Source organism: Miniopterus schreibersii (genome assembly GCF_964146895.1).
Source record: "Miniopterus schreibersii genome assembly, chromosome: 6".
NCBI classification, from domain to species: Eukaryota; Metazoa; Chordata; class Mammalia; order Chiroptera; family Miniopteridae; genus Miniopterus; species Miniopterus schreibersii.
Window position 1 is genome coordinate 8,538,482 of NC_138107.1, and position 25,688 is coordinate 8,564,169.

The 25,688-nt window shown below is 49.4% G+C and overlaps 1 protein-coding gene across 5 annotated transcripts in view; it reads left to right on the forward strand.

Moving 5' to 3' along the window:
• Nucleotides 1-11,416, forward strand: part of LOC308558314 (bombesin receptor-activated protein C6orf89 homolog) — a 31,908-nt gene extending 20,492 nt beyond the window's left edge. For all 5 annotated transcript variants that reach the window (XM_081139882.1, XM_081139881.1, XM_081139883.1 and 2 more), the window contains 5 exons: nt 2,684-2,838; nt 2,965-3,104; nt 4,209-4,338; nt 7,169-7,292; nt 10,200-11,416. In XM_081139882.1, coding sequence (XP_080996008.1) covers nt 2,684-2,838; nt 2,965-3,104; nt 4,209-4,338; nt 7,169-7,292; nt 10,200-10,294 — 644 coding nt within the window. In that variant the 3' untranslated portion in view covers nt 10,295-11,416. The remainder of the gene's footprint in view (nt 1-2,683; nt 2,839-2,964; nt 3,105-4,208; nt 4,339-7,168; nt 7,293-10,199) is intronic.
• Nucleotides 11,417-25,688: the final 14,272 nt, after the last annotated feature.

The window sequence follows — 25,688 nt, forward strand, 5'->3', positions numbered from 1 at the left end:
AGGAACAACTCAAATGTCCAGCAACTTACGAATGAAGAGACAAAAGGTAGTGTATCCATATGGTGGAATGCTGCTCAGCAGCACAGGAGTGAACTGGTGCGCGCTATAACCCCGGTGAATCTCGGAAACATTATGCTAAGTTAAAGAGGCCAGACGCAAAGGACCATGTGTTGTATGATCCCATTTATATGAAATACCAGAATAGGCAAATCCATGCTTAGGGCTGGCAGGAGAGGAGTTGGAATGGGAGGGGACTGCTAATAGCAACAGGGTTTCTTTTTAGGGTGATGGAATGTTTTAAACTTAGATGATGGTGCTGGTTACACTATGAATATATATAAAACCACTGAATTGTACACTTTGAATGTTACGGTATGCGAGTTAATCTCAATAAAGTTGGTTTTTTAAAAATGTAATATCTACATAGAGAAAGCAAAATAGTGCACTTTCCTCCAGTCCTGCCCTCCTCATGCCCCAAATGTCATGATAAATCCTCAGGTCTCTGTCTTCTGTGTCACTGCTCCCTTAAGCGAGGAGCTCTCGGGCAGTGTCGAGGGCACAGACATTCTGGGTAGTGCTGCTTAGATCTACAGATCGTGTCATCCCTGCCCCTGGAATCACCTCTTTCTTCCCAAGCCCACTGCCTCAGTTTAGACTCATTGTATTTCACCTCTCATCACAATACAGCCCGCCCCCCAAATGACAAAACCAAAATACAACCAGGTCTTCCTATTCCCTGACTTTTCTAGGACACCCTGGTCACAACCCAGAATAACCTTCCTGAAGCATCAGGAAGCCCCTCCTCAAAGGCCTTTGATGGTTCCTTGTATTGCTCTCAGTACAGCCCTGAGTGGTTCAAGCCCCTGAATCCCTCATCACAGCCATCCTTGGAGCCACTATTCTCTTACCCCCTGTCCCCCAATGCCACCCACATCCTCTGTGCTTTTCCCCACTGCGCTCTGGTGCCTTGGAAACTCCTGTTGCCTCTCACTCTCAGTTTGCTCATCTAAAATGAGACTAATGATGCCTCTTCAAACTTACATGGTATAAAGTAAACCATACGGCACGTGAAAATAACTAGCATAGGGCCTGGCACTTAGCACACTAGTTCCCTTTCTCCCCCCTTCCTCCCTCACAAGTACTTTGGAGACTGCAATGCTATATAATTATAACATGTTGTCATGATGATGTATGCCTCATTGTATGTCCATTACCTAGAGATGTTGTATGTTGGCAAGAATTCATCATATTTGGTTTCTAATAAGAAACACTTAAAACTATTCCAGAAGAAAAAAATATATAACTTTGCAGCCTCAGGGTGCCACTGAAACAGGTGCCACCAGAGGGTTTTCAGCTGCCCCGGAGGCTCACAGTGATCAGTGAGGGATAGAGGCCCCTCTGATAAGGGCGCAGGAGTCCTCTGGGTGATAATCTGTCCACAGGCAGAGGCAGGTGAGAAGGGTAGGTGGCAGCTGTCTCGAGGAAACACAGGTTCTATCTGCCAGAAGTGGAGGGTGCTCGGGAGACTGGCTGAGAACAAACACAGGCTTTCCCTGACAGGATTTCCTTCACCCTAATACTGCTGCTGTAAGAAAGCAAGGAAGAAGTACTTGCTGCCAGCTGCAGAAAATATTTTGTGGTTAAGAGTCAGTTTCCAAGTATATTTACTGGTTTAAAGAATTGACTTCACATTTTAGCCACATTTGGTTGTCTGTTGTCTTTTGTTCTAGGCTCTCTCCTGATTTGGTTTCCATTGGGTTTTAATCAAGAACCATCTGGTGAAACATTTTGGATTCAAGTTTGAGTTTATCACAAACACATATCTCAGGGAACACACATAAAACTCAGAATGGAACAGAAAGCAAACCAGCAATAGTCCAGTAACGTTATAAACAGAATAGTGCCAGAGGAAGGAATAGAGGGGAACTGAGGAGGGCTGTGGAGAAACAACCAGCCCCCAGACAGGGAGCAACCAGTGAAAGGTGTAGGGAAGCCGATGGCACTCACCTCAGGGTCTGGGGGGCATTCTTCCTTTTCTGACCAACCTGCAGTCTGTGGGGGGAGAGACCGTGGCTAGTAGCCCCTACCCCCTTCTGAGCTGGGATAGAGCGCCGTCTAATGGGCAGGTACAGTTCACTTTACCCCAGAGTTGGGCCCCTGGAAAGACCTGTCTCCCCTCTATCCCTTCTCTTTGCACCCTTTCCTCACTCCTTCCCAGAGTCATCCTGGCCTCCGCTTGGGCTTGCGAGCCAAGGGTCTACGCCCACAGATTGTTGGAGAAGACTCGCAGCGGGACTCAGCACTGATGGGGGACTGCTCTCTGCCTGCCCCTCCACAAGTGCTGTAGATGGTTCAGACATGTGGGCCATAGGTTAGAAAACGGTGGAGGAACTACATCTCCAACCCCATGTCACTGAATATCTTCTCCAACTGTCCAACTTCATTTGTGGATTCGATTGAGAAAATATGTGTACGTGCTAAAAAGTGTTTTCCGTAAAGTGTAGAAAAAACTTCAGTTTTTTCCTGTTCCCCGGGCACTCTGCTCCTTTTCAGAGATCACCAGTGCTTGGCATCGTTAGCTTTTCATTATTAGTATGTCTTTCCTTCCTGCTGCTTTGCTGGGGCTGTTGGATTTACTGCTGTCTTCTTCCTGGATCTGCTTCCATCTCCCTTCCTCGCTCAGATTTTGACCCCTGGTGGACAAATGACCGTGAGCAGAATGAGTCGGACCCCATCCCTGCCAACTGCACTGGGTGTGCCCAGAAATTACCCCTCAAGGTAATGCTCCTGGAAGATGCCCCAAAGGAATTTGAGAGACTCCATCCTCTGGTGATCAAGGTGAGCGAGCAGCCTGATTTCCCTGCTGACTACCCATTTAATGGCCAGAAACCATTGAGCCCTGTGACACTTCTGGTAAATAATTATTTGTTGTTCTGCTGTGCTTTTGTTTTTGGCCTTGTCAAGACGGAGCAGCCGCTGTTGGTTGAGGAGCTGCAGCACTTCCTGTGCCAGTACCCTGAGGCGGTAGAAGGCTTCGAGGAAGGGTATTTCGCCAAGTGGTGGCGCTGCTTTCCTCACCGGTGGTTCCCATTTCCGTATCCGTGGTGAGTGTGAAAAGGGGCACTTGGTCTGCGTGTGTGTGGGAAAGGGGCAGAGCAAGTGTCAGCACTGCCTGGCACCGTGCAAGCACATTGCAGTACACCGTGTGAGTCAGACAATACCCAGGAGCTCGCTGCAGACAAATGGGAGATGAGAGGGAAAGGGGCGAGTGGAAGAGCTGTGTCAGGAGGAGCGGTAACATGGGGGACACCAAGGCTGCCTAACAGATTCATAAGTTATTCCTAGCATTGTCTTTATGCAGCAGGGGTCCTGAGCGTTGCGGGCTGAAGAGAGAGTAGGAAGAATGGAAGGGAGACTTCATTCCCCGGCACGTACTAGGCCAGGCAGTGTGATTGCTGCTTGGTGTCTGTTGCTCAGCGGTGATGCTCAGAATAGCTCTGGGAAGTAGGAATTATCAGTCATTTTTCATATCAGAAAAGTGGGAATCAGAGAGGTTAAGCACCTTGCTTAAGGTCACCCAGCCAGGATTGAAACTCAGGTCTGTCTCCCTGTTCTTTCCTGTGTCCTATAGAAGACATGGTCCATTTCTTGGGATGCTCTCTAGAAGGAAAGGAAAGCCAGTTTCCATCTAGAACCATCCTAAAAGGGAATGGAAATTGCTCTTTCAGGCTTTTTGTTGGATAGTTACTCGATGCTTCTGCCTTTCTTTATTTGCGTGATCACAGACTCAGTTTAAGGAGCTAGTCAGGCTTCCCGCTGCTGTTCCTCTGCCTCAGGAGAAGGTTCCTGATTTTTGCTGCCGCCTCCTCCCTTTGTCTCTTCTCCCTCTTGGCTTGTTCTTACTCCAGTCTCTTTTCCAAGATAGAATGAATGGATTGTTTCCTTCCTCTATATGTTGTTTTAGCTGGATTTTATAAACACCCACCCACATGGACAAATCGTGGCTGCAGTTTGTGTGCATGTACATGTTACAGTTAATTGATTTGGCATGACCGCTCTTCCAGGACCTAGTACTTAAGATATTGTCCTGATATTTTCCCCTCTTTACCCCCCCGCCCACAGTTTTCCCACCCTTGCTCAGCTCTGTGTTGGTCGTGGAGGCTGGCTTGCACAGTTTAATTACTTTTTTCTCTTCCAAACTTTTGCAGGAGAAGACCTCTGAACAGATCACGCATTTTACGTGAGCTCTTTCCTGTTTTCACCTACCTCCCATTTCCAAAAGATGCCTCCTTGCAAAAGTGCTTCCTTCTTCAACCAGAACCTATTGTGGGGAGTAAGGTAGGAAATTTTGAGGACTTAGATCCAGAACTTTCCTCATTTGGGACCTGGGCCAATGTCATAATCAAGGCCTTCCCTGCACATTAACTTAGAGGGCAAATTGAAGGGACACCCACACAATCTGAGGTTCTCTCCTGCTGCTGCTAGCCAGGAGCCTTGCATTGGCCTGCTCTTTAGGGAAGGCATGCTTATGGAAAGTCTAGTTGTCCTGCAGATCTGCCTCCTGCAAGCCATTCTCCTGCATTCAAGTACGTAGAATCCAAAATTTTGAAGGGAGCTGAGCATGCAGTTAGTCTGACTTCTCTACCTCAAAGTGGAAAGCAGGCAAACTCTGAATGAATAGTATGCAAATGACTAGTCCTCCTGACTCATTTTGTAGGTAAGGAAACAGCCCCAGCGAGATTAAATGATTTACCAAGGACACAGTAAGTTCATAGGAGGGCTCTTCCCCTACCCGCACTCTCAGGTTGGCTTTCCCCAGAAGTAAGTGAGGAACTTCAGGTAGAAAACTGGAGAAGCAAAAAGCTTGGGAGCATTAGGAGGTCTGGGGACTAAAGGGTTGACAGGCACATGCCTGAGGCAGGCAGCCCAGTTAGGTGGCCACGCTTCTCACCTGGGTCTAGGGCCAAGTGCCCAGCCCCTGCCCTGCCCTCCCGGGTAGCGGCCCTGCAGAGCTGCTCTGTGTTTGTGTCCGCCTGCTTGTCTCTGAATTGCTCTTTCGTTGAGTCTCATTCCTGAGGAAGGTTTTTGAGCCTAGATTGGTTTCAAAGAATTAAAATCATGAGTTTTTACTTTGGAAAAAAATGAAATTTCCCCAACCGTGACCCCTACCAACTCTGGGGTGCATCTTCAACCTCCTGATACTATTGGCTCCAAATTTGCTGAATCGTGTTAAAGGAATTTCAAAGCCTAGAAAAACAATCGTTTTGTCTAGAAGTAAGACCTTCTGTCTGCCAGCAGTAGGGTGGAGGTGCCGGGCTTTTCTCAGATTTTGAAGACATTTATCCTGCTGTCACTGGCTAGACTTCGGGGCCCTAGTATGATTTCATCTTCATAATTAGGACATAAGTCTGGGCGAGGGCCCTAATCTTTATCTTAGTTTTCCCACTTGAATCTGAAGTTCATTTCACCAGCATGCTTAACAGGGACACCAAGGAGCCCAGCCAAAGGAGTAAATACAAAGTTACTCAGCCGCCTATCAAAGTCGTCTTGTTATGGTTCTCAAAGATGTTTTGGGATGGGGAGTCGCCCAAATAGGCAAAAATCCTGAGAGTCTGGTTTCTTAGAGCATCTGTTCCCCACCCTGGCCCAAGCTTGCCACAGCCTTGTTACTCCACCCTGTTGTCCATGTTTCTGGACCCTGGACCCTGGTTAGTCACATATCTGTGGGCCCAGGATCCAGGAGGCAGCCTTGGGGTACAGAAGTGGGGATTTGATTGTTAAGAGGCACTAGGGGAGAGAGGTGAGGGCTCCAAGGCCCACTGCACCCCTCCACATTGTTGCCCACAGGCTGGCCTGCTCTATCCTGTTGTCTGTTTCTTCCCACCCTGGGTGTGGAGGAACATGGTCCTGCCCCCTCTCAGGCTTATATGAAAAGAAATGCATCCACTTGGTTTTGGTCTTCAGGGATTTTTTTCAAGACTACTGATATCAGGGCTTCTGCTGATATTACTCAGTGCAGGCAGCTCAAGATACCGTCCCTAGTCTTCCTCTCATCACTGCAGCAACAGTTGAAATGGCTTTAGTGTGGCCATGGAATCAGAGTCATGGCCAGGTCTGCCGAAGCACCAGGGAGACCAGGGTTGGGGACAGGAGAAGATGGGGCTAAGACCCAAGATTCTGGAGGCCCCTACTGGCCCAGGGAGTCAGACTTCTGAACCTTGCTTTATGTGGGCATATAGAGGGCTTCCCAGACTGGCAGGGCTGGGATGGGATGGGAGGCCTAGGGGTTCTCTCTCCCCATCTAGTGAGCAACATCAGCCTCTCCGTTTGTCCCTGCTCCCTGATTCCTACCCCCCTACCCCCTGCTTCCTAGCCCCTGCCCCCTACCCGAGCCTAGTCCCCCGGTTCACAGCTGTGCCTGGCACCCAGCAGGGTGCACTCCATGCTTGTGGGTGGCAGTAGTGCTCCCTCAGGAGTGCAGCCCTTCCCTCTGCAGGTGCAATCCTGGTTGCCGCTTTAGTTTTCAAAATCAGAGGCCAATCTTACTGTCTTTAGCTTTTACGCAGTAGCATGATATACCTGCTCTCCTGGGTCTTACCCAAAAATGTAAACTTGAACTTGCTGCTTTTCGATTCTCATCAAAACCCTGGCAGTAAGAAAGAATATTCCATGGAACATTGTCCAGAGGATATGTAGACATCTGTTAGTTTAAAAGTCCAGATCAGACTAGACCCTCAGAAGGCTGCATTCTTAGATCAGTGTGTATTGGCCTTTGCTAGATTTTTGTTAAATTGCATTTAGATGTTTTGCCTTTGGCCTGCTTTGAAGCTGTGGCTAGAAATAGTTGTGAATTATGAAGCTTATGCCATTTCTACTATAGGGCTATTGTTGAGGATGTCACCCACTTAATTGCACAGTGTCTCTTTAGAAGCCATTGGAAGAGATTTTGTCCTGGTCTCAGTACTGGGAGATGCCATGCTTTGGAGAAAGTGGTTTGTTTTTGTCTTTTGGACGTAATTGTGAATTGTGTTATTGGTTGATTTCCTTTTTGCTTAGGCTGCTGGGAAACTCAGAGCCATATGTGCATGGATGTTTGTGTGTTAATCTACAACCCTGGGTTTTATTTATTTTTATTTTCCTTCCTTTTCTTCCCCTGTGTTTCCTCCAGATGCATAGGATGCATGACCTGTTTACCGTTGGCAGTGGAGAAGCCATGCTGCAGCTCATCCCCCCCTTCCAGTGCCGGAGACACTGCCATTCCGTGGCAATGCCGCTAGAGCCAGGGGATATTGGTATGTGGGGCCCCAGGAGGGAGAGGTCAGCCCCAGGACCTTTTTAGTTTTTAACTCAAAAAATATTGTAAGAATTAAATATTGTCTTCACAAAGATCAATTAAATAGGGCCAAAAATAGCATTTGTTATTAACAGAGTCAATATTTATGCTTAGAAGGAACACTAATGAGAAAATGTAGCAGAAGGAAATGTCTTGTAGATACATTTAGAATATATATATCCAAGTTAGAAAGGATTATGGCAAATATTTAGAACAGTCCTTTATTTTACAGATGAGAAGATTGAGACCCAGAGAGGAGAGGTGACCACTCTTTGCTCCACTATCAGTTAAGCAAAGAAAGCCTCAAGTCTAAGTGTCTCATTTAACAGTCAAGTCAGGGGAGGTACAGTTCCAGATTCAAGGAAACCCCTCCAGTGCCCCAGTGCCCACTTTGCTAATAACACAGTGCAAGCAGCACGTATGGGCAACAGCCACACAAGGAAGTATTACCTCCCGGCCACAGCCTCACAGTGGTGACTCACCCTTGGCTCCATGATTTCCCAACTGTGGCTTGTTCTGTGCATTAAATTCTAAAAATCGGTTCCAGGGAAACAGGTTTAAATCAACTTCTGTCAGTAGCAATCAGTTCAAACTGTAGAGTTTTCTTGGCAGAAGCAAATAAATCAGCAGGCATCCCCATTGCCCTCCTTGCTTTTCGTGCCTCACAAAACCTAGGGGAGGCCTGGAGTCCCTGGCAGAGCTCAGACTGGTTTTGCAGTTGATTTCTTTTAATTTACCTATTCAGAAAACCTCGATCCCTAGAAACCTCTCACCTCATTTTGGGGAAGGGTGCAGACTGCAAACTGTGCCAAAGTTTAATCCAGGTTATATAACTTTTATTTCAGTTTAAAATGAAAAAATAAAAATGCACAAATTAAGCATTGACTGATAATGGGGCACGGCTGGCCTGGGCCCTAGGAATTACTGCAGAAAAGAAGATTCTTGTGTAGAGAGTGTTCTGAACCTATTTTCGTATGGTGGCTTGACCCTCCCATGAGGCTGCACGAGCCTGCATGGCATTTGGAGTTGGGAGTGTGTAGTTGAACATGAAAAAGTTTCTGTCCTATGTTCTACAAATGCCTGACAGTTCAGACAACTACAGAAACACCTTGGTTATCCAAATTCCAGGTCTCTGGCTCCCAAAGCATCTAGAATGCCCATTACAGAATTAGGGAAGAAGAGAAAATGGGTGGCTGGTGGTGAGCAGAGAAGCTTCGAGCATCAGAGTCTGGTGGGGACAGTCCAGAAGAGCCTGAAATCCAGAGCCCACTGCCTGCTGAGCTGTGACTGGCTGGCCTGCCAACCAGGAGGAACAGAGCCCTGTGGCTGGCAGTGCCCACAAAAGGCCGGCCACATGACAGCAATGTGGAGAAGGGACAGGAGACAGAAGAGAACAGGAGGAAGAGGCAGGCCTGGAAGAGGGACAGGGAGAGCAGTGGGCACCTGAGCAGTAGCAGGAGCAGAAGCGATGGCTACCTCAGTTACAAATGAGGACTGGAGAGCAGACCCGCAACGGAGAACGGTTCAGTGGTTGGAGGACAGATGGCATCTTAATAGCACCTCAGGGACCCTTAGGAATGGCAATGTAACAAGAAGGTTCTGTTAAATAAGCCTTGTCCTGTGAAGACTGAGGGGAAAGGGACAAGGTTACAGACCACCAGAAACCTGTGATAGGGGACGTTTGCAAGAATGACCTGGGGGTCAGGCTCTGGTGAGCCCGCACACCCGCCAGCTTGTCCAGTCACTGCTCATAGTGACCTTTCTTTCTTTTTTTCTTTTTTTAAGTATATCTTTATTGATTTCAGAGAGAGGAAAGGAGAGGGAGAGAGAGAGATAGAAACATCAATGATGAGAGAGTCATTGATCGGCTGCCCCCACGCCCTGACTGGGGCTCGAGCCCACAACCCGGGCATGTGCCCTGACTGGGAATGGAACCCCGATCGCCTGGATCCTAGGTCGACTCTCAACCACTGAGCCACGCCCAGCCGGGCTCATAGTGACCTTTCTTGACTCACCAGGCAGAGCTAAATTCCATTCAATGCTTTCCACTTAAAGATGAGTAGGGTGTATCATACTCTAAAAAATTTCCATCAAGAGAGTATTGAAGTGATAAAGGTTAAGTTTACCTTTCTAGCCCCTCAAGTGATACAGATCAGTGTTTCCTAGACAGTCCTTCAGATCACTCCTGGCCCCAGGTGGGAACAGGAACCCCTTAGAAAGGCCCTCAGCAGACAGGGCTCCTGCGTCAGGTGACTTTGGAAGATACCTGTTTTGTCAATGCATAGTGCATATTAGTGTGCAGAAGGCTCCAAAAAGCCGTGGAGGAACCTAGTATTTCTGAAACTTACTTGGCCACGGAACCCATTTTCCTCAGACTGTCTTACAGGAAGGATGCTGTTTGCAGAACAGAATTTAGGAAATTCTGAGTTGGGTCAACCTGGCTACAACATGGCTCTATAATGAGGCCATGTTGTAGGTAACTTCAGGGAAATTGGATATGGGTCCCACTTTCCTCAGAGCCCATCCTGTCTTCCTGCTGAAAAAGATGAGGTGAGAACTGATGCCCAGCCCCTGCTCATCTGGAGCATCTGCCCCTGTAAACCTGCTGAATGTAATTCAGTTACCCAGATGAGGGACAGTGATGAGCCCTTTGGTCAGTGGGGCTCCTGTTGGGTCAGGTTACAGAGAAGACTGGTAATAACTGGGAATATTTATGCCAGGAAGAGCTAAAAGACCCTCAGAGTAAGATTTGCCTAACTTTGCAGGTCGCCCTGAGGGCACCTCCAGCAGACCTGCCCTGCTCATGCCCGCAGGTGCGCCCTGTCCCTGATATTCACATACTTTCCTGTTGCTGTTTCCCTTCAAGGCTATGCAGCTGCTGCCCACTGGAAGGTCTACATTATAGCCAGAGGGATCCAGCCTCTGGTCATCTGCGATGCAACCACCCTCTCAGAGCAATAGGAAGCAGAACTGTATAGAGGAGCAGCTTGGAGAACTGAGGACCAGATTGAAAGAAGGAAATAATTTTTAAAACAACAATGAAACCACTTTCCAGGGATTGGTTACTTGGTTCCCTGTCCTGTGCATGCATATGTGAGCCAGGTGTGTGCCAGAGCTGAGGGCCAGAGCCCGCCCTCCAGCTGCTTGGCCAGGACTTCGCCAGCACCTGTCTGAGGGAGACTGGGCTCCTCCAGGTCTTTTGGCCCCGCAGCCTTGAGGTCATGCTTCTGGCAAAGACCAGGGCGGTGCCCCCTCACGTGTATGGCATGATCCCCTCTGCTGCCCCCTGGCCACAGGGAAGGCAGCCAGCCAGTCTGACTTCACAGCCATCCCTGAGCAGGTGGGCCTGCGTGTCCCATCTTCCTGGTCACACTACCCTGTACTTTTTAAGGAAATCCGTGGCCAATGAAAGAAGTTGTTGCTGTTTCCCAAACAGAATGGAATCTAAAGCCACTGAGAAAAGATCAGATAACCTCAAATTGCACTCAAGAAATGAGCTTTCCCAGCATCCATGGCTCTTGGAGTATCAGTGATGGAGGCTGGAGTTGATTGTAACTGAAATGGTTACTAGTGAAGTAATACTTTTCTCCTTTTTATCTTTTGGTTCTCCCCCCACTAGCCCCAGTTCCTTCCCTTCTCCCTTGGCTGGCTGGTTTCTTGGCCCTTAGGCTCCTGGTCCCCCTCCCTTGGCTGGGCCAGAGCACTTTACTGCCGAAGCAGCATCATTCCTATAACTGTTGCTTTACCAAGTGTCTTCAGAGGGGATGAGCTAGATGCTGGCCGGGGAGAGGGTGCCTCCCCAGGTTTGATCTTTAGGGTCTGACTCTGCAGGGAAGATGTTTTACAGATGTGTGAAGCTGATGTTGTAATGTGGTTGGGGAAGGGACTCCATACCCAAAGTGTTTGCCAGCTGGGTGTGCAACTATATGATCCTCTGTGTTAAAATGATCTGTCTCTTTGTACTGGAAACAAGGTGAGGCTTTTATTTTTTTGTTACAGTATAAAGCTGTATCCTTTTGATTGGATAATTCATTGTTTCCCTTGAGTGCTTTTAGTGTGTATTAATCAAATGGTGTAAATTAGGATGCTCTCTTCTTGTTTCCTTTTTTTCCTATATTGATACTACTGGGTATCTGGCCTCTGACCATGCCAACACCAAGATGGAGAAAAAACAAAGCACACGGTGTCCCCTGGCCCTGAATGACAGAAGGCGAATGAACACAGGAGGTGTCTGAGTCAGAGGTATGGGCCAGGCGGACAGTGGTGAGGAACGCGCTGGTTCCTCAAGGGTGCTCTTCATCCTGGGCGCCATCCCGCCCCTGTCCCAGGCCCTTGCTCTCTGTATCTCAGAACCGCCTGTCTGTGGGCTTGTCCAGGACAAGCAGGGTTCACAGAGCTCAGGGTGGGGACACTCAGCCTCCTCCGCAGGCTGGAGTGAAACCAGGATGAACTGCACCTGAGGGAGTTTTTCTGTAAAAGGAACAGCGCCTTGTGTTGATTAGCGCAGGAAAAACAAACTTTCTGTTCATGTAAAAGTCACGCTTGCTGAGCAGTTATGTTTTAAGAGGTATTAAATGAGAGGGACACTTAGTGCAGGCCTTTCAAGCCTTTACAGGACCTTATCTCTGCGCAGAGGGGAGGGAAGGATTATCTGTAAACAAGTTCTCGAGAGGCCTCTCAGTTTTCCTGTTAGGCCCTTCGGGTTAAGAAGAGCAGCTTCCTTAAGAGCAGAGCAACTGTTTTAGTGTTGAGATTTCTGTTTCATTTTTATGGATTACCCTGTGTTCCTTCCCCATTTTATTCCTACTCTTCACACCTTAAATGTCCATAAAATACCCACTTTACCTCAAAACTTTGAAAGCTAAGAAATTCTTGCATATGTCAGTGTTCCGCGGCATCCCCAGGAAGTCCTCCCCCCCCCCCAACCTATCTACAGTCCAACAAAGGGTGTGGCTGCTGCTAAGTGGAGATTTGTGCACACACTGCTCATTCTATTAAATCTGTCCAGTTCAGAAATGAACGTAGATTTATGTTAGAGGAGACCTTCTCCAGAGAGGGTTTTCTGCTCTTAATTGCTGAATTCATAGAAGTAACTTGCCTTCTCAAGGTAGCTCTGGTAAGCAGGTCTGCCACTGCCGGTCCTACAGGAATGGCTCAGGGATGTCAGCCTGCCCCTTTCTGGTTGTCCAAGGCTTGTGTGAGGGCGCTGAGGGGTTTCCCTTGCTCACCTCCCTTTCAGCTCTTCCAAGGAAGCACCCACAGGCCCTCCATGACCTGGTGTGGGAAAGAGGGTCACCTAATGCAGAAGCAGGGTCTGGGGGGGGGCGCACCCAACCAACTCCAACCACCACCACCACAGCTAGAACAAACCACATGGCTCTAAGAAGAGGGACTTGCTCATGAATTTGTTGGCTGTTTACTAAGAGGTTACATGACCTCCACACAGGGGTCAGGTTCACTGTTTATAGGTCCCCAGAGCAGAGTCTCTGGGGAAAGAGGCTGCTCTGGCACCAGCGTGAAGCAGTTATGTCCAGGTGGCCTGAGGTCTCAGGAGTCAAGTGTTAGACATTACACCTGTTCTTTTTACCCTTTCCCCACTCCCATTGTTTTTGGGGAAGGGAGAGAGCAATATAATAATGGTTTATAAAAACAGAATCTACCTATTTGGCAATATGTAAACAGTCTATGAGATAGGCAGACTTGGGCTCTTTTTGTAAAGAGAAAGGAGCAGCAACATTTGTGTAGTCTATGGTCTCTTTTCATCTTTACTCAGTCCTGTAAAGTAGGTGTTAGATCCTCATTTCACAAGTAAAGAAACCCCAGCTTAGAAGAGATTCAAGATGGTGGTAGCTTGAGTGGAAGCTGCACTGACACTCTCCTGGGACCAAACTGGAATTACAACTAAAATATAGAAAAAACACCCTGAATAATCAACTGTAATTGAAGATGAGCTGGAGAGCACCCTCATAACCAAGGAGGAAAAGTGAAGACCACATAGAGACTGATAAGACTCTCAGAGGCACGAGAGGGCTGGCTGGGCTCCCACAGGCAGCAGCTGAAGGTCTAGAGGGATACCTCTGCTGTGGGGGGCTCCCACTGAGAACTCTGGGGACTAAACCCCAAGCTGGGCTTCCCAGCCCAGAGAACCAGAACTGAGAAAGGTGCCCACATAACAACACTGTGAAAAACAGCAGGGTCTCTGTCAGCCAGAGAGAGATGGCTGGAAATGCAGGCACCCTTTTAAAGAGCCAATGCACAAATTTCATTGCAGCCACTCACCTTGGGCTCTGGTAGAGGGAAGGCAGAGTGGACTAGAGCAGTATGAGGAGAATCTAGTGGGGCTTGCAGGGGGAATAGATCTAAGAGGGCACTCATCTGGATCCCGGTGCTGAGTCATTCCCCCATACAGCAGAGGACATCTTACTCAGGCAGACATTTACCTTCCAAGCAGCTTTTGCCTGTGAAGGAAGCAATTGCCCTACCCTGCTGGAAAACCTCTGGCCCCACAGCCTGACGCTCCTTAAGCGACTCATAACAACAATCAGCTGCCCTACCCTGTGGAGTTTCTACAGCCTGAGGCTCATTAAAAGACTGAATAACAGCCTCTGGGTGCTTTGAGCCTTTGCTTGATTTGCTTCTGCACCCAGGGCTTGAAAAAGCAGATCTTGGTGCACATCTTCATCTTGTCCAAAAACACCCAGACCTAGCAGAGGAAACCAGAAGCTGTAGACAGTGGAAAACTTCAAACAGGGTTCTCAAGGCCAGTCACAAACAGTGTCTAACATTGGCTTGCACCAGAGACCATCCAAAAGACTGGGAGTCCTAGCAGATCTACCTAATACATAGGAACAAATCCAAACAGGCAGCCAAAATGGGGAGACAAAAAAACAAGCCCCAAATGAAAGAACAAGAGAATTCTCCAGAAGAAGAGATAAATGAAATGGAGATAAGCAATCTGTCAGACACAGAGTTGAGAATACTGATCATAAAGATGCTCAACAGCATGAAAAAAGATATAGAAACTATGAAGGAAATTAAGAATGACATAGTAGAAATAAAAAAAAACATTGGACGAAATGAACAGCAGATAAGAGGAAGCTGAGAATAGGATCAGAGAATTAGAAGACAGGGTAGAAAAAATCATTCAATTGGAGAACCAAAAAGAAAGCAATTATAAAGCAGGAGGACAGTTTAAGGGAGCTGTGGGACAACATGAAACATAACAATATTCACATCATAAGAATGCCAGAAGAGGTTGAAAGTAAGCAAGGGTTAGAGAATCTGTTTGCAATAATGGCAGAAAACTTCCCTAACCTGGTCAAGGAAAAAGTCACACAAGTTCAGCAGGCACAGAGAGTCCCAAGCAAGAAGAACGCAAAGAGGCCCACGCCCAGACACATCATTGTTAAAATGCCAAAAATCCAAGACAGAGAATCTTAAAGGCAGCAAGAGAAAAGCAATCTGTTACCTACAAAGGAGCTCCCGTAAGGCTATCAGCTGATTTCTCATCAGAAACTCTACCAGCCAGAAGGGAATGGCATGAAGTATTCAAGGTAATGAGAAGCAAGGATCTGAAACCAAGACTATTCTAGCAAGATTATCATTCAAGATAGTGAAATAAAGAGCTTTTCAGACAAAGAAAGGCTAAAGGAGTTTATCACCACCAAACCAGCAATGCAAGAAATGTTAAAGGGGCGGCTGTAATAAGTTGAATAGAATGAGAAACATAGACATAAAGAAATAAAATGGCAATAGATAAGTACCTATCAGTAGTAACCTTAAATATAAATGGATTAAATGTCCCAATAAAAAGACATAGGGTAGCTGAATGGATAAGAAAACAAGATCCAAATATATGCTGTCTACAAGAGATCCACCTCAGAACAAAAGATTCACACAGGGTGGAAACAAAAAACAAAAAAATTCTGGAGGACTTTAAAGGAGAGATCAATTGCAATACAGTCATAGTCGGGGACTTTAACACCCCACTGGCTTTACTGGGTAGATCTTCCAGACAAAAAATCAACAAGGAAACAGTGACTCTAAATGACACACTAGATCAGATGGATTTCATTGACCATTTATAGAACATTCCACTCCGAAGCTAGAGAATACACATTCTCCTCAAGTGCACATGGGACATTCTCAAAGATAGACCACATGTTAGGACACAAAACAAGTCTACAAGTTCAAGAAGATTGAAATCATATCAATCATCTTGGACATTTACACCATGGAATACTATGCAGCTGTAAAAAAGGATCCCCTACCCTTTGAGACAGCATGGAGGGACCTGGAGAGTATTATGCTAAGTGAAATAAACCAGTCAGAGAAAGACAATATCCCATGATCTCACTCATATGTGGAATCTAATGAACAGAATAAACGGAGGAACAAAATAGATCCAGAGACATAGAAGCATGGAACAGACTGAAGGATCTCAGAGGGAAGGGGGGTGGGTGGCTGGGGAGAGATCAACCTAAGAACTTATATGCATAACCCATGGACATGGACACAGACAATAGTTCGGTAAAGGCCTGGGGAGAGGGGTACAGGGTGGAGGAGATCAATGGGAAAGGGCAACATTTATAATACTTTGAACAATAAAGATAAAACCCTGGGACTTAGAACAGTTAAATGCTGGTGGGTAGGCGGTTGGCTGCGCAGCATGTTCTCTTCTTGCCTCCGCACAGCACGGTGCCCCGGATGAAGATGGTGTACTGGACTCGGGGAGCCTCGTGGGGCAGGAGAACTAGGACAGGGTCAGCAAGCTGGAACTCTTCAGGGCTTTTTGTTTGTTTTTTGTTAATCTTTGCCTGAGGATATTTTTTCCATTGCTTTTCAGAGAGAGTGGAAGGGAGGGAGGAGGGGGAAAGAGAGAGAAACATCCATGTGAGAGAGACACATTGACTCGTCGCTTCCCATACACACCCCAACCAGGGGCAGAGAGCGAACCCGCAACCCAGGTACATGCCCTTGACTAGGAACCGAACCCGCGACCCTTCAGGGCTCAGGCCGACACTAACCACTGAGCCATACCAGCCAGGGCACGGTTTGTTTTTAAAACTGTTTGGAGAGAGATGGAGGAGAGAGTCTTACCAGATGACTTTCATAAAACATCTTTCACTTTTCCCTCCCATTTGAAAACTCTTTAAGAGCGAGTGTGGCTGGAACACGCCGTGTCCAGCCATCTCCCCGTCACTCCACGTTTCCAGATGTGTGACCAGAAGAGGGAGTCTGCCCAGTTCCAGTTGTGGATCCCCTTGGAGTTGACATCACTTATTTTTCAGTTCTGTTTTCTGGTCCGTCCTTCCAAATTCCAAGATAGGTCCCCGTGTCGGAACACTTATTTTAACAAATCTCAAGCTGCTTAGGCGCGGGCGGTGGCCTGTCATTTAACGCAGTCTGGGCGAGGTTGCTCTTTAGCCAGTGGCTTCCACAGTGAGCACTGGGAACCCAAGCAGGTGTCCGCTTCTCAGCCGGTCCTTGCCCAGCAGAAGCCAGGTTTCAGGGGCAGAGGGGAAGCTGCCTGGTGGCAGGGACAGAGGGGACCTTGTCCACCTTTTGCGAGTCATTTGGTGAGCAGAGGGGCCTTTGAGGCTTTCGAGTCCTAGCCATGGAGGAACTCCTGAGCTCACGGGTCCCACATTCACTCACTTTCAGCGGCGACGGGAGGGAGAGCTCGAGATGGGCTTTGACATGGGGGTCAGGCTGAGATCCCCCCCACGTTTGGGCCTGCGTGCCTTGTGTCTGGAGCCCACGCGTGTCAGGGTCAAGAGGCTAGGAAGGTGACGCGCTGTGGAGGATGCCCTGCAGCAAATGGGAAATGGGAGGCCCTGGGAATGTGCTGTCGCTGTCACCGTCAGCGTGCGTATCCCTGGCCGCCTCCCATAGCAGCTTTTTCCGCAAAAGCCCCTCAGAGGAGATGGACAGGTGCTCCCGCCTGTGCGCCAAGTCCAGGGCGGCCCAGCCTGGACACTGGCTTTAAGTGCTGGCCGGGTGGGAAGCCCTCCAGCCGCCCAGGCTCTGCTTTCCTGCCCTGCATAATTTAAGCATTAGAGCTAAATACATCTGTCAGCTTCCCTTCTCTGGAGACGTGGAGAGGCCAGACCTTTCCAGAGGAGAGGAGAGAAGAAATGTTACGTAACTCCAAGCCGAGGCCCGGACTGCCCCCCTGCGCTCGCGGCGGCCATCCATCCAGGAGTGAGCCCAGCCGTGTGCCCGGGCGCAGGAGACGGGAAACCAGTTTAGTTTTCAGTTTCAAACAGAAACTGGGGAGTGGGGCATCAGCTTTGTGCCAGGCTGGATTTCCCTCATTCCTCCTCACGGCTCCTGGGGGTGTTTGGGGGGGTGGGGGGAGGAGAGATGAGGCCACCTGTGAAGCCACCATAACTCACAGCTCAGCAGTGTCCCAACTCTCAAACTACAGCCCCCAGGAGCACTTGTGACCTTTTTAGAAACAACCCATCGCTTGTCTATGAGAATCTATGACATGATCAGACACGTGGCATTTCCAGAGGGAACCCCACCTCACCATAGGCAACTTTCCCTCCAAACTTCTTCCTGTCGTCCCACCCTCAGAAAATGCTGTCTGTGGTCTCTTCCTCCCCCATCCCTCCTGGGGAAGGTCGGTAACCGGCTGGGAGAAGACTGGAGGGCAGAGAAAAGCCGGGAGCCCCCCTCAGCCTCTCCCTGCTGTCACTACCCACAGGAGCCGGCCAGCAGCCAGGGTGGGGAGCCTGGGGGCCCTGTGAGCAGAGGAGGCTGGACCCCTGCCCCAACCACTCGTGCTCTGAATGGTCTAAGCTGTTAACGTGTTCAGTGCAGAATGCTGACTGTGACTTAATGTGCTGCGAACTTGTAGGACTCTGACATGTCAAGAATATGTACATTAATGTTTTATGTAATGGAAGCTTTTCCTTTTTGCAGTTAAAAGTGTATATGTCGGTTGATAACTTTCCTGTACTTGTCATTCTTTAATTTCCAGGTTTCTCTTTTCCTGTAACTCAGGAGACTTCTAGCCACCTCCTCTTCATGGGCGGGCCTTCGGGGCGCTTCTGTGGGCCTTGGTCCCCTGTCCCACCTGAGCTTGGTCCTCTAATGTTGTCTCCCAGCTTTGTACTCCCTCGCTTCACAGACCCTTCTTTTATCCCTACTCTGGGCCTTTGCCCACCATGGCTTCCCATCTGCTGTTGCCAGGGATTCTCTCATCTCAGTCCTGTTAATACCTTCCCATGTCCCTGCACTTGGCCCAGAACTCACCTGAGACCCTGGGTGCCTTTTTCCTTCTCACCCACTGGCTGCACATGGCCCAGATGCCCTCATAGTGTCACCTCACCTGTGGATGTACTGGGCTCTTGCTGGTTCACCCCAGCTGCCACCAGAATAGGGCCACTCTCAACACTCAACTCAGTGCAGACCTGATTTGTCATCTTTGTCTGTGCATGTTTTTTGGTAATTTTCTACATAGTTTTATATAAATGCATGAATATAAGCACTTCTTATATAGTGTGTAGTGTCCTGTTTTACTTTCCTTCATTACTTGCTAGACCTTCCTTCTCTCCCCCATTACCCCCCTCCCCTGGTCAGGTAAATGTAATATATACACAACCATACTCTGCCTGTGTCTTTGTTTCCTCCCTGCCCTCATAATCATACAACATAAGGTTTTCGTCATTGCTTTACCAAAACTGGCATCATATTTATATGAAATATCAACAGGCACTTGATGTTTCTTGCTTTTCGTAATACCTCACAGAGTTCTCTTTGAGTCAACGGGCATAGCTCTAATCCATTCTTTGTAGTGGCTAATATTTCATGGTGTGGCTAAGCCATTATTTATTCAACTGTTCTCTTAATGATAAATCACATCCTGTTAAATGTTTATTTGAATTATAAGTCAAGAAGTCTGGACTTAATTTTAAAAACACTTGTCCATGTAAAGGTTGCAAAGTCACCTGTTTCAGTCCCTGCCTTTCTCAGCTCCTCTGTAGCACTTGACACTGACTTGGGGAAGACATCTCCTCTCGAGTACCAGAAGGTGAAGAGAGTGATCAAGGGATAGAGAACTTATTTGAAATAATGGCAGAAAACTTCCCTAACCTGGTCAAGGAAAAAGTCACACAAGTTCAGCAGGCACAGAGAGTCCCAAGCAAGAAGAACACAAAGAAGCCCACACCCAGACACATCATAATTAAACTGCCAAAAATTCAAGACAAAGAGAGAATCTTAAAGGCAGCAAGAGAAAAGCAATCTGTTACCTGCAAAGGAGCTCCCATAAGGCTGTCAGCTGACTTCTCATCAGAAACTCTACAGGCCAGAAGGGAATGGCATGAAGTATTCAAGGTAATGAGAAGCAAGGATCTGAAACCAAGACTATTCAATCCAGCAGGGCTATCACTCAGAATAGATGGTGAAATAAAGAGCTTCCCAGAACAAAAAAGGCTAAAGGAGTTTATCACCACCAAACCAGCACTGCAAGAAATGTTAAAGGGACTGCTGTAATAAGAAGTAGAATGCTTGGTGAAGCTCCCCTGTGAAGCCGTCCAGACCAGGGCTTTTGTTTGCTGGGAGTTTTTTTGTTACTGCTTCTATTTCATCAGTTGTTATTGGCCTATTCAGGTTTCCTGATTCTTCCTGATTCAGTTTTACATGATCTCACTCATATGTGGAATCTAATGAACAAAATAAACTGATAAACAGAATAGATCCAGAGACATAGAAGCATGGAAGAGACTGATGAATCTCAGAGGGAAGGCGGGGGTAAGGGAGTGGGAGGGGAGAGATTAATTAATCAAAGAACTTATATGCATATATGCATAACCCATGGACACAGACAATAGTGTGGTGAAGGCCTAGGGCAGGTGAAGGGTGGAGGGGATCAATGGGGGGAAAAGGGGACATCTGTAATACTTTCAACAATAAAGATAAGTGTTTTCAAAAAAGAAAAAACATCTCCTCTCTTGGCTTCTGTGAGTCTTGCTACTCCCTTCCTGCACCTCCCTTTTCCACTTCTGTCTCCTGTGTGGGACCTTCTGCCCTTCTCTGAAACATTGGCCTCCTCTGCTGGGTTGCCCTTGGGCCTCCTCTTTTCTCTCTCTGGAAGACCTCACCTCTGAGCTTTTCCTTCCAGCCATGGGTAAGTCACCCCAGTCTACACACCGAGCCTACTCTCCTCGCCTGAACTCTATTCCTATAGGTCAGGGGTGGGTAATGTCTGGCCCACGGGCCCTATACGGCCCGCGAAATCATTTGGTCTGGCCCTGCCAAGGCAATCGCAGGCAGGACTCGAAATTCAATAAACCTAGGAGATTTTTTCATAGCTAATTTTTAGGTTGATAATTTGAATGGCCTGGGAATGATGTTGTAAGTATCCAAATACTTTTCCCTTGGCAGAAAAAAAGGTTCCGCACCCCTGGTCTACAGAGAGAGGAAGGGAGAGAGAAAGAGGGAGAAACATGCCCCACTGCAACCTAGGTACGTGCCCTTGCCTGGGAATCGAACCTATGACCCTTCGGTGCACAGGCCGACACTCTGACCACTGAGCCACACTGGCCAAGGCACAACTGCATTCTTCATTCTCACAAAGATAGCTTGTATATTCTTTATGAATACTTTTTTCTCCTTTCATTGAGTTCTCTGTTTCAGATTCTATGTTTCTCTGTTTTGTCTTTATCTTTTATGATGAGTGTCTTCTCTCTTTTTAGTGCTTGTCTTTTATTCACCATGATTATCTCAAACTTTCCTCCCTAGTAATTTAGTTTTCAGCCATATTTATTGTTTCTTGTTGTTACTGATATGTTCGTTTTATAAAGACCCTTCAGTTTGTTCCCTTTTTATCTCATTCTGTCATTTCATCTTTGCTTACTTTTTTGAATTCATGTTGTTGTTAAGTTTTTCTGTAGCTCAAAATGCTACAGGGAGGTTTTTTCTGTTCCTTGGATTAGATTTTCTTCTGGACTTGGTTTTCATCAATCACAGGCATGTCCCTTTCTTTTAGATTTTTTCTCACATGTTCGCGTAGCTTCTTTCCAATGTCTCGGGCTTAATGTGGCAACCCTGGCCAGACCTCTCTTTGCTTCTGTATAATCTGGATAAATTCTTAATTTTAACAGTATCTATACTCAACACTAAGATTTAACAAATGTTAACATTTTAGCATATTAACGAAGTATTGATTTATGAAACCCATTTAGTACAGGCATGCCTCGGAGAGAGTCACAGGTCTGGGCCTCCGGGAGAGTCGCAGGTCTGGCTCACCAAGAGAGTGCCTGGGGAGTCCCACTACTGCTCTGGTTTGGGTTTCTCATCCCTAAGTCTCGCATTTCAGAGGGTGAAATCAGGGTACCTGGGCATCTCAGAGGGTGAGATCAGGGTACCTGGGCATCTCAGAGGGTGAGATCAGGGTACCGGGGCCGAGTGTGAGGGCCCCTCACTGTCCCTGCACAGATCGCTGTCCCCTGCGTGCTCTCCCCTCTCCCTCTTGTCCTCAGCCTGCTGTTTCCTCTCGCCCCCAGCTCTGCCCTCACTGTGGACAGGCTCCTCCAGCCTCGAGAGCCATCCTGGGAACCACGAGGCAGGCCTAAAAGGCTCTCTGACCGCCCTCCTTTTTGGTAAGTATGGTAGTTGGAGGTGGAATCAGGGCTGGAGGAGCCCACCCAGTGCTCCTGACCACCAGCCCTCCTCAGTGCATGGACGGTCCGTCTACTCCTGCCCCTGGCCCCTCCCTAGTTCTCTTGGCTCCCCTTAGCCCAGCTCCATCCTGTGAAACTCAGAAGGTGTCCCCTCGCAGCCCACCACACTCAGCCTTGGTCCTGTTCGCTGCCGCCCAGCTTTCCTTCGCTCTGCCTGGCCTGGGTTTGAGAGACAAGGGCAAAGCCCATTCTTTTCAGCTGAGCCCCTCCCCAGCTCGTCCCATATTGTCGGAGGCCCTCTGCTTCGCTCCTGCCCTCCGGTCCCCTCAGGCAGTTCACAGGGACAGAGGCGGCCACTCTCCTTCCGCTCACACAGATCCCTTCCCGGCTGAGGGGAGGGTGTGCAGCCTGACTGCATGCTCGAGGCCTCGGAGAGAACCCAACTGTCTCGGTCCAGGAGTACCTCTTGGTCCCGGGCACTGCCGCTCCTGCCTGGCCCCCAGTGCCCAGCAGCTCTGCCCCCTCCAGTCTCCAGGCATCTGCGGCCCAGAGCAGGTGTCCAGCTTCAGGCCCTCACGGTTCCAGGAAGGAACGTGGTCCCAGCCCCTTGAGGTTTAATCATCTTTGAGGACGCACGGGGAGCAAGTGTCAGGTGCATTTTAAGAACTGAAGTTGAGAAATAAACCATATCAATACAAAATGTATCGGAACAGATGTGCAAAGTCACCTGGAGGGATGGTTCCCAGGTTTGACTGAAACCAGAATGGACATACAACGGCGAGAAACATTCAAGATCGTGCCCATCAGGAGGTGGGGAGAGGGGCCACCAAGCGAAGCCCAGAAAAGGGGAGCCTTGGAGGCAGAGGCTGGCGGTGCCCATCTGATTGCGGGGCCAGTGCCCCTCAGGTGGGTGGCATCGCCGACCTCACCCACACCTCTCCGGATTTCGAAGCTGCGTCCACGCTAAGCTGCAAGGGGAATGCAGAGAGCTGGGCCCTGGGCGGACTGGAGTGACCAGCAGCCAGGCTGTGGGCCCCGGGAGGGCGGGCTCTTCGTGGCGGCTCCTGAACCGAGGCTGCAGAATGAAAACCACCCCAGAGAAAAGAGGCCTGAGCTGGGCCCCCAAAGATATTATTGTATTGCCCGGCCTGTGTGGCTCAGCGGTTGAGCGTCGACCTAGGATCCAGGCGATCGGGGTTCCATTTCTGGTCAGGGCACAGGCCCGGGTTGCGGGCTCGATCCCCAGTCGGGGGCATGCGGGAGGCAGCCGATCAATGACTCTCTCATCATTGATGTTTCTTTCTCTTTCTCTGTCTCCCTTCCCTTCTCTGAAATCAATAAAGATGTTGTTGTTTTTTTTAAAAAAAGATATTATTGTATTAAGTGGAGGAGGGGCAGAAAGGTAGACATCCCAGAATGAGGCGATGGGTGCTTTACATGGAAAGTGAAGGCACAGAGGTAGGAACAGCAAGATGTGTGCAGAGGACCAGAAGGAGGTTGGCAAACATAGGGAGTCCTGGGGTAGGGCTAGGTTTTGGGGGCCTGGGGTCCAAGGAGAGAAGTTGAGATCAGATGTGACAGGAATGGGAGCCACTGGTTCCTGAGAAGGAAAGGCGCTGGGTGGCAGTGGTGTTTGAGTGTCATCAGCCTGGCTGGGTGGGCTGACGGACACAGGACAGGAACAGTGTGCGGGGGACAGAGACCGGCGCCAGGCAGGCAGATGGGAGGTTACAAATAACCGGGCTCAGTGCCACTGGAAATTAAGAAGTTGGGAAAGACAGGCAGAGCTATGCACAAAAAGGATGTCACAGCCGCATGCGGATTAGCAAATGTCCCTGAGTAGGAAGATGAATGAGAAGATGGCTCAGCAGGGAAAATGGTCGGTGTAGCCCCAGATGCCTCGACGTCAAGAAACCTTAAAAAGAAGGAAGGAAAGAAGGGAAGGAGGGAGAGAGGGAGCGAGAGAAAAACCAGTTTTAGAGGGACCAAGCTTGAGCTGTCCAATGCAGTAACCACTAGCCACATGTGGCTATTTAAACTTAAATTAATTAAAATAAAAATTGCAATCTCTTAGTCACACTAGCCATGTTTCGAGGCTTGATAACTGCATGCACTTCCTCTGGCCAGCTCTGAGGTTTTAAAACATACAAAGTATGACACTGTGCATGGATAGTGTCTAGAGGAGAGCAGTGGAAATCGTACATTTTAAAGAAGACGGGCTGGATCTGAAGGACACTGTGATGGGGACAGGAGACCGAACCAGCTTGGCTCTCCTGCCTGGGAGGTGTCTGACTCTCCGTCCCGGGGCCCACACAGTCCCTCCCCGCGGGCCACTCAACCACTCCCTTGTCGCCATCACCATCCTACATCCTCACAGACGCTCTTCTCTGGTCCTCGTTGCCATGGTTACCTGGCCTTCAGCCGCTGTGCCGGGGTCAGGCACAAACACCCCCGCAGGCTGGCCTCCTGCTGGTGGCACGCACCCCTTGGGTGTCCCTCTTGCTTGCCCAGCCGCCGCCCCCACACCCTGACCCCTGGTCCCTTCCCAGAGGCTCTGCCACGGCAGCTCCCGAGCCGAGCTGGCCCCTCTCCTGAGGACGGCCGCTGTGTCTCGTGAGCGTGCCAGCCAGGGCTGCGACAGCTGTGCTCCGTCAGGAATTTGTCTGCGCCAGGGAGCCAGCGGCCGGGGAGGTCTGGGCCGGCGCCCAGCCCTGCCGAGGCGAGGGGCTCCTCCTAGCCGCAGACTCCGGGCGCTGGCTGAGTCTGGCAGTTCAGGGGGCACAGCGAGCCTCTGGTTATGATTCCGGGCCGGCAGGGTGGCCAGTGCCTTCTCTTGGGGGCAATACGCTGAGGTCCCCCGCTTCCTGTGGGGGTGATGTCCCTCTCTACAGAGCCCCTCAGTCCCTATTCCCGGAGCCACGAGACCCCGGGCCGGGAGATTAGGGATCCCAGTCAGCCCTGCTGAGGCGCCTGGACCCTCCTGCCTCTGGCCACCTGCGTGGAGCGGCTGCGACCCGAATCCAGGGCGAAGGTTTGACATTCATTTTACTGACTCACCCCAGCCGCTCCCTGAGGCAGATGGTGTTGTTCCATTTTACACATGGACAAAGCGAGGCTTGAGGGGCGGCGACTGGCCCAGCTGGTGAGCGACGGGGTTAGAGCCTGCGTGGGGTCACCTGCACCCTCCTCTGCACCCTGTGACCTGCTTTCCCTCCCTCCCTGTGGCTGTCGTCCTGCCTCCCTGTCCTGTCTCGCCTCCCAGCCTCCACCGTGTGACCCCTCCTCTGCCTCCCTCTCCTTGCTCCCCCCTTCCCCCAGAAACAGAAGGTGGCCGTGGCCTCTGCCCAGCGAGTTCTGTGCCCTCCAGAGCGCAGGCCTGCTGGCCCTCAGGAGCCCCAGTCCCGGGGACCCTCCCACGCCACCTGTGTGGCTGTGTGGAGAGGGTCCTTGAAACCGCTCCCGGGAGGAAGAACTTGGACCTGCATCCAGGGCTTCCACCAACAGGTGCCACCTTTAGTTTGAAGCAGGAGTGACAGGAAGCAGGTGTCGGGGTGGCAGGGTGACAGGGGTAAGGGAGGCAAAGGCAGGGAACACCTCCACAAAGCAGGACAGTGTGAGGCACGGCGGGGGGGTGAGAGATGCTTCGGGTCTCCCGAGCCCCGCACACACCGCAGGCGACGGCAGCGACTAGCCCTGGGCGCAGCCAGGCCGGGGGGCTCCCC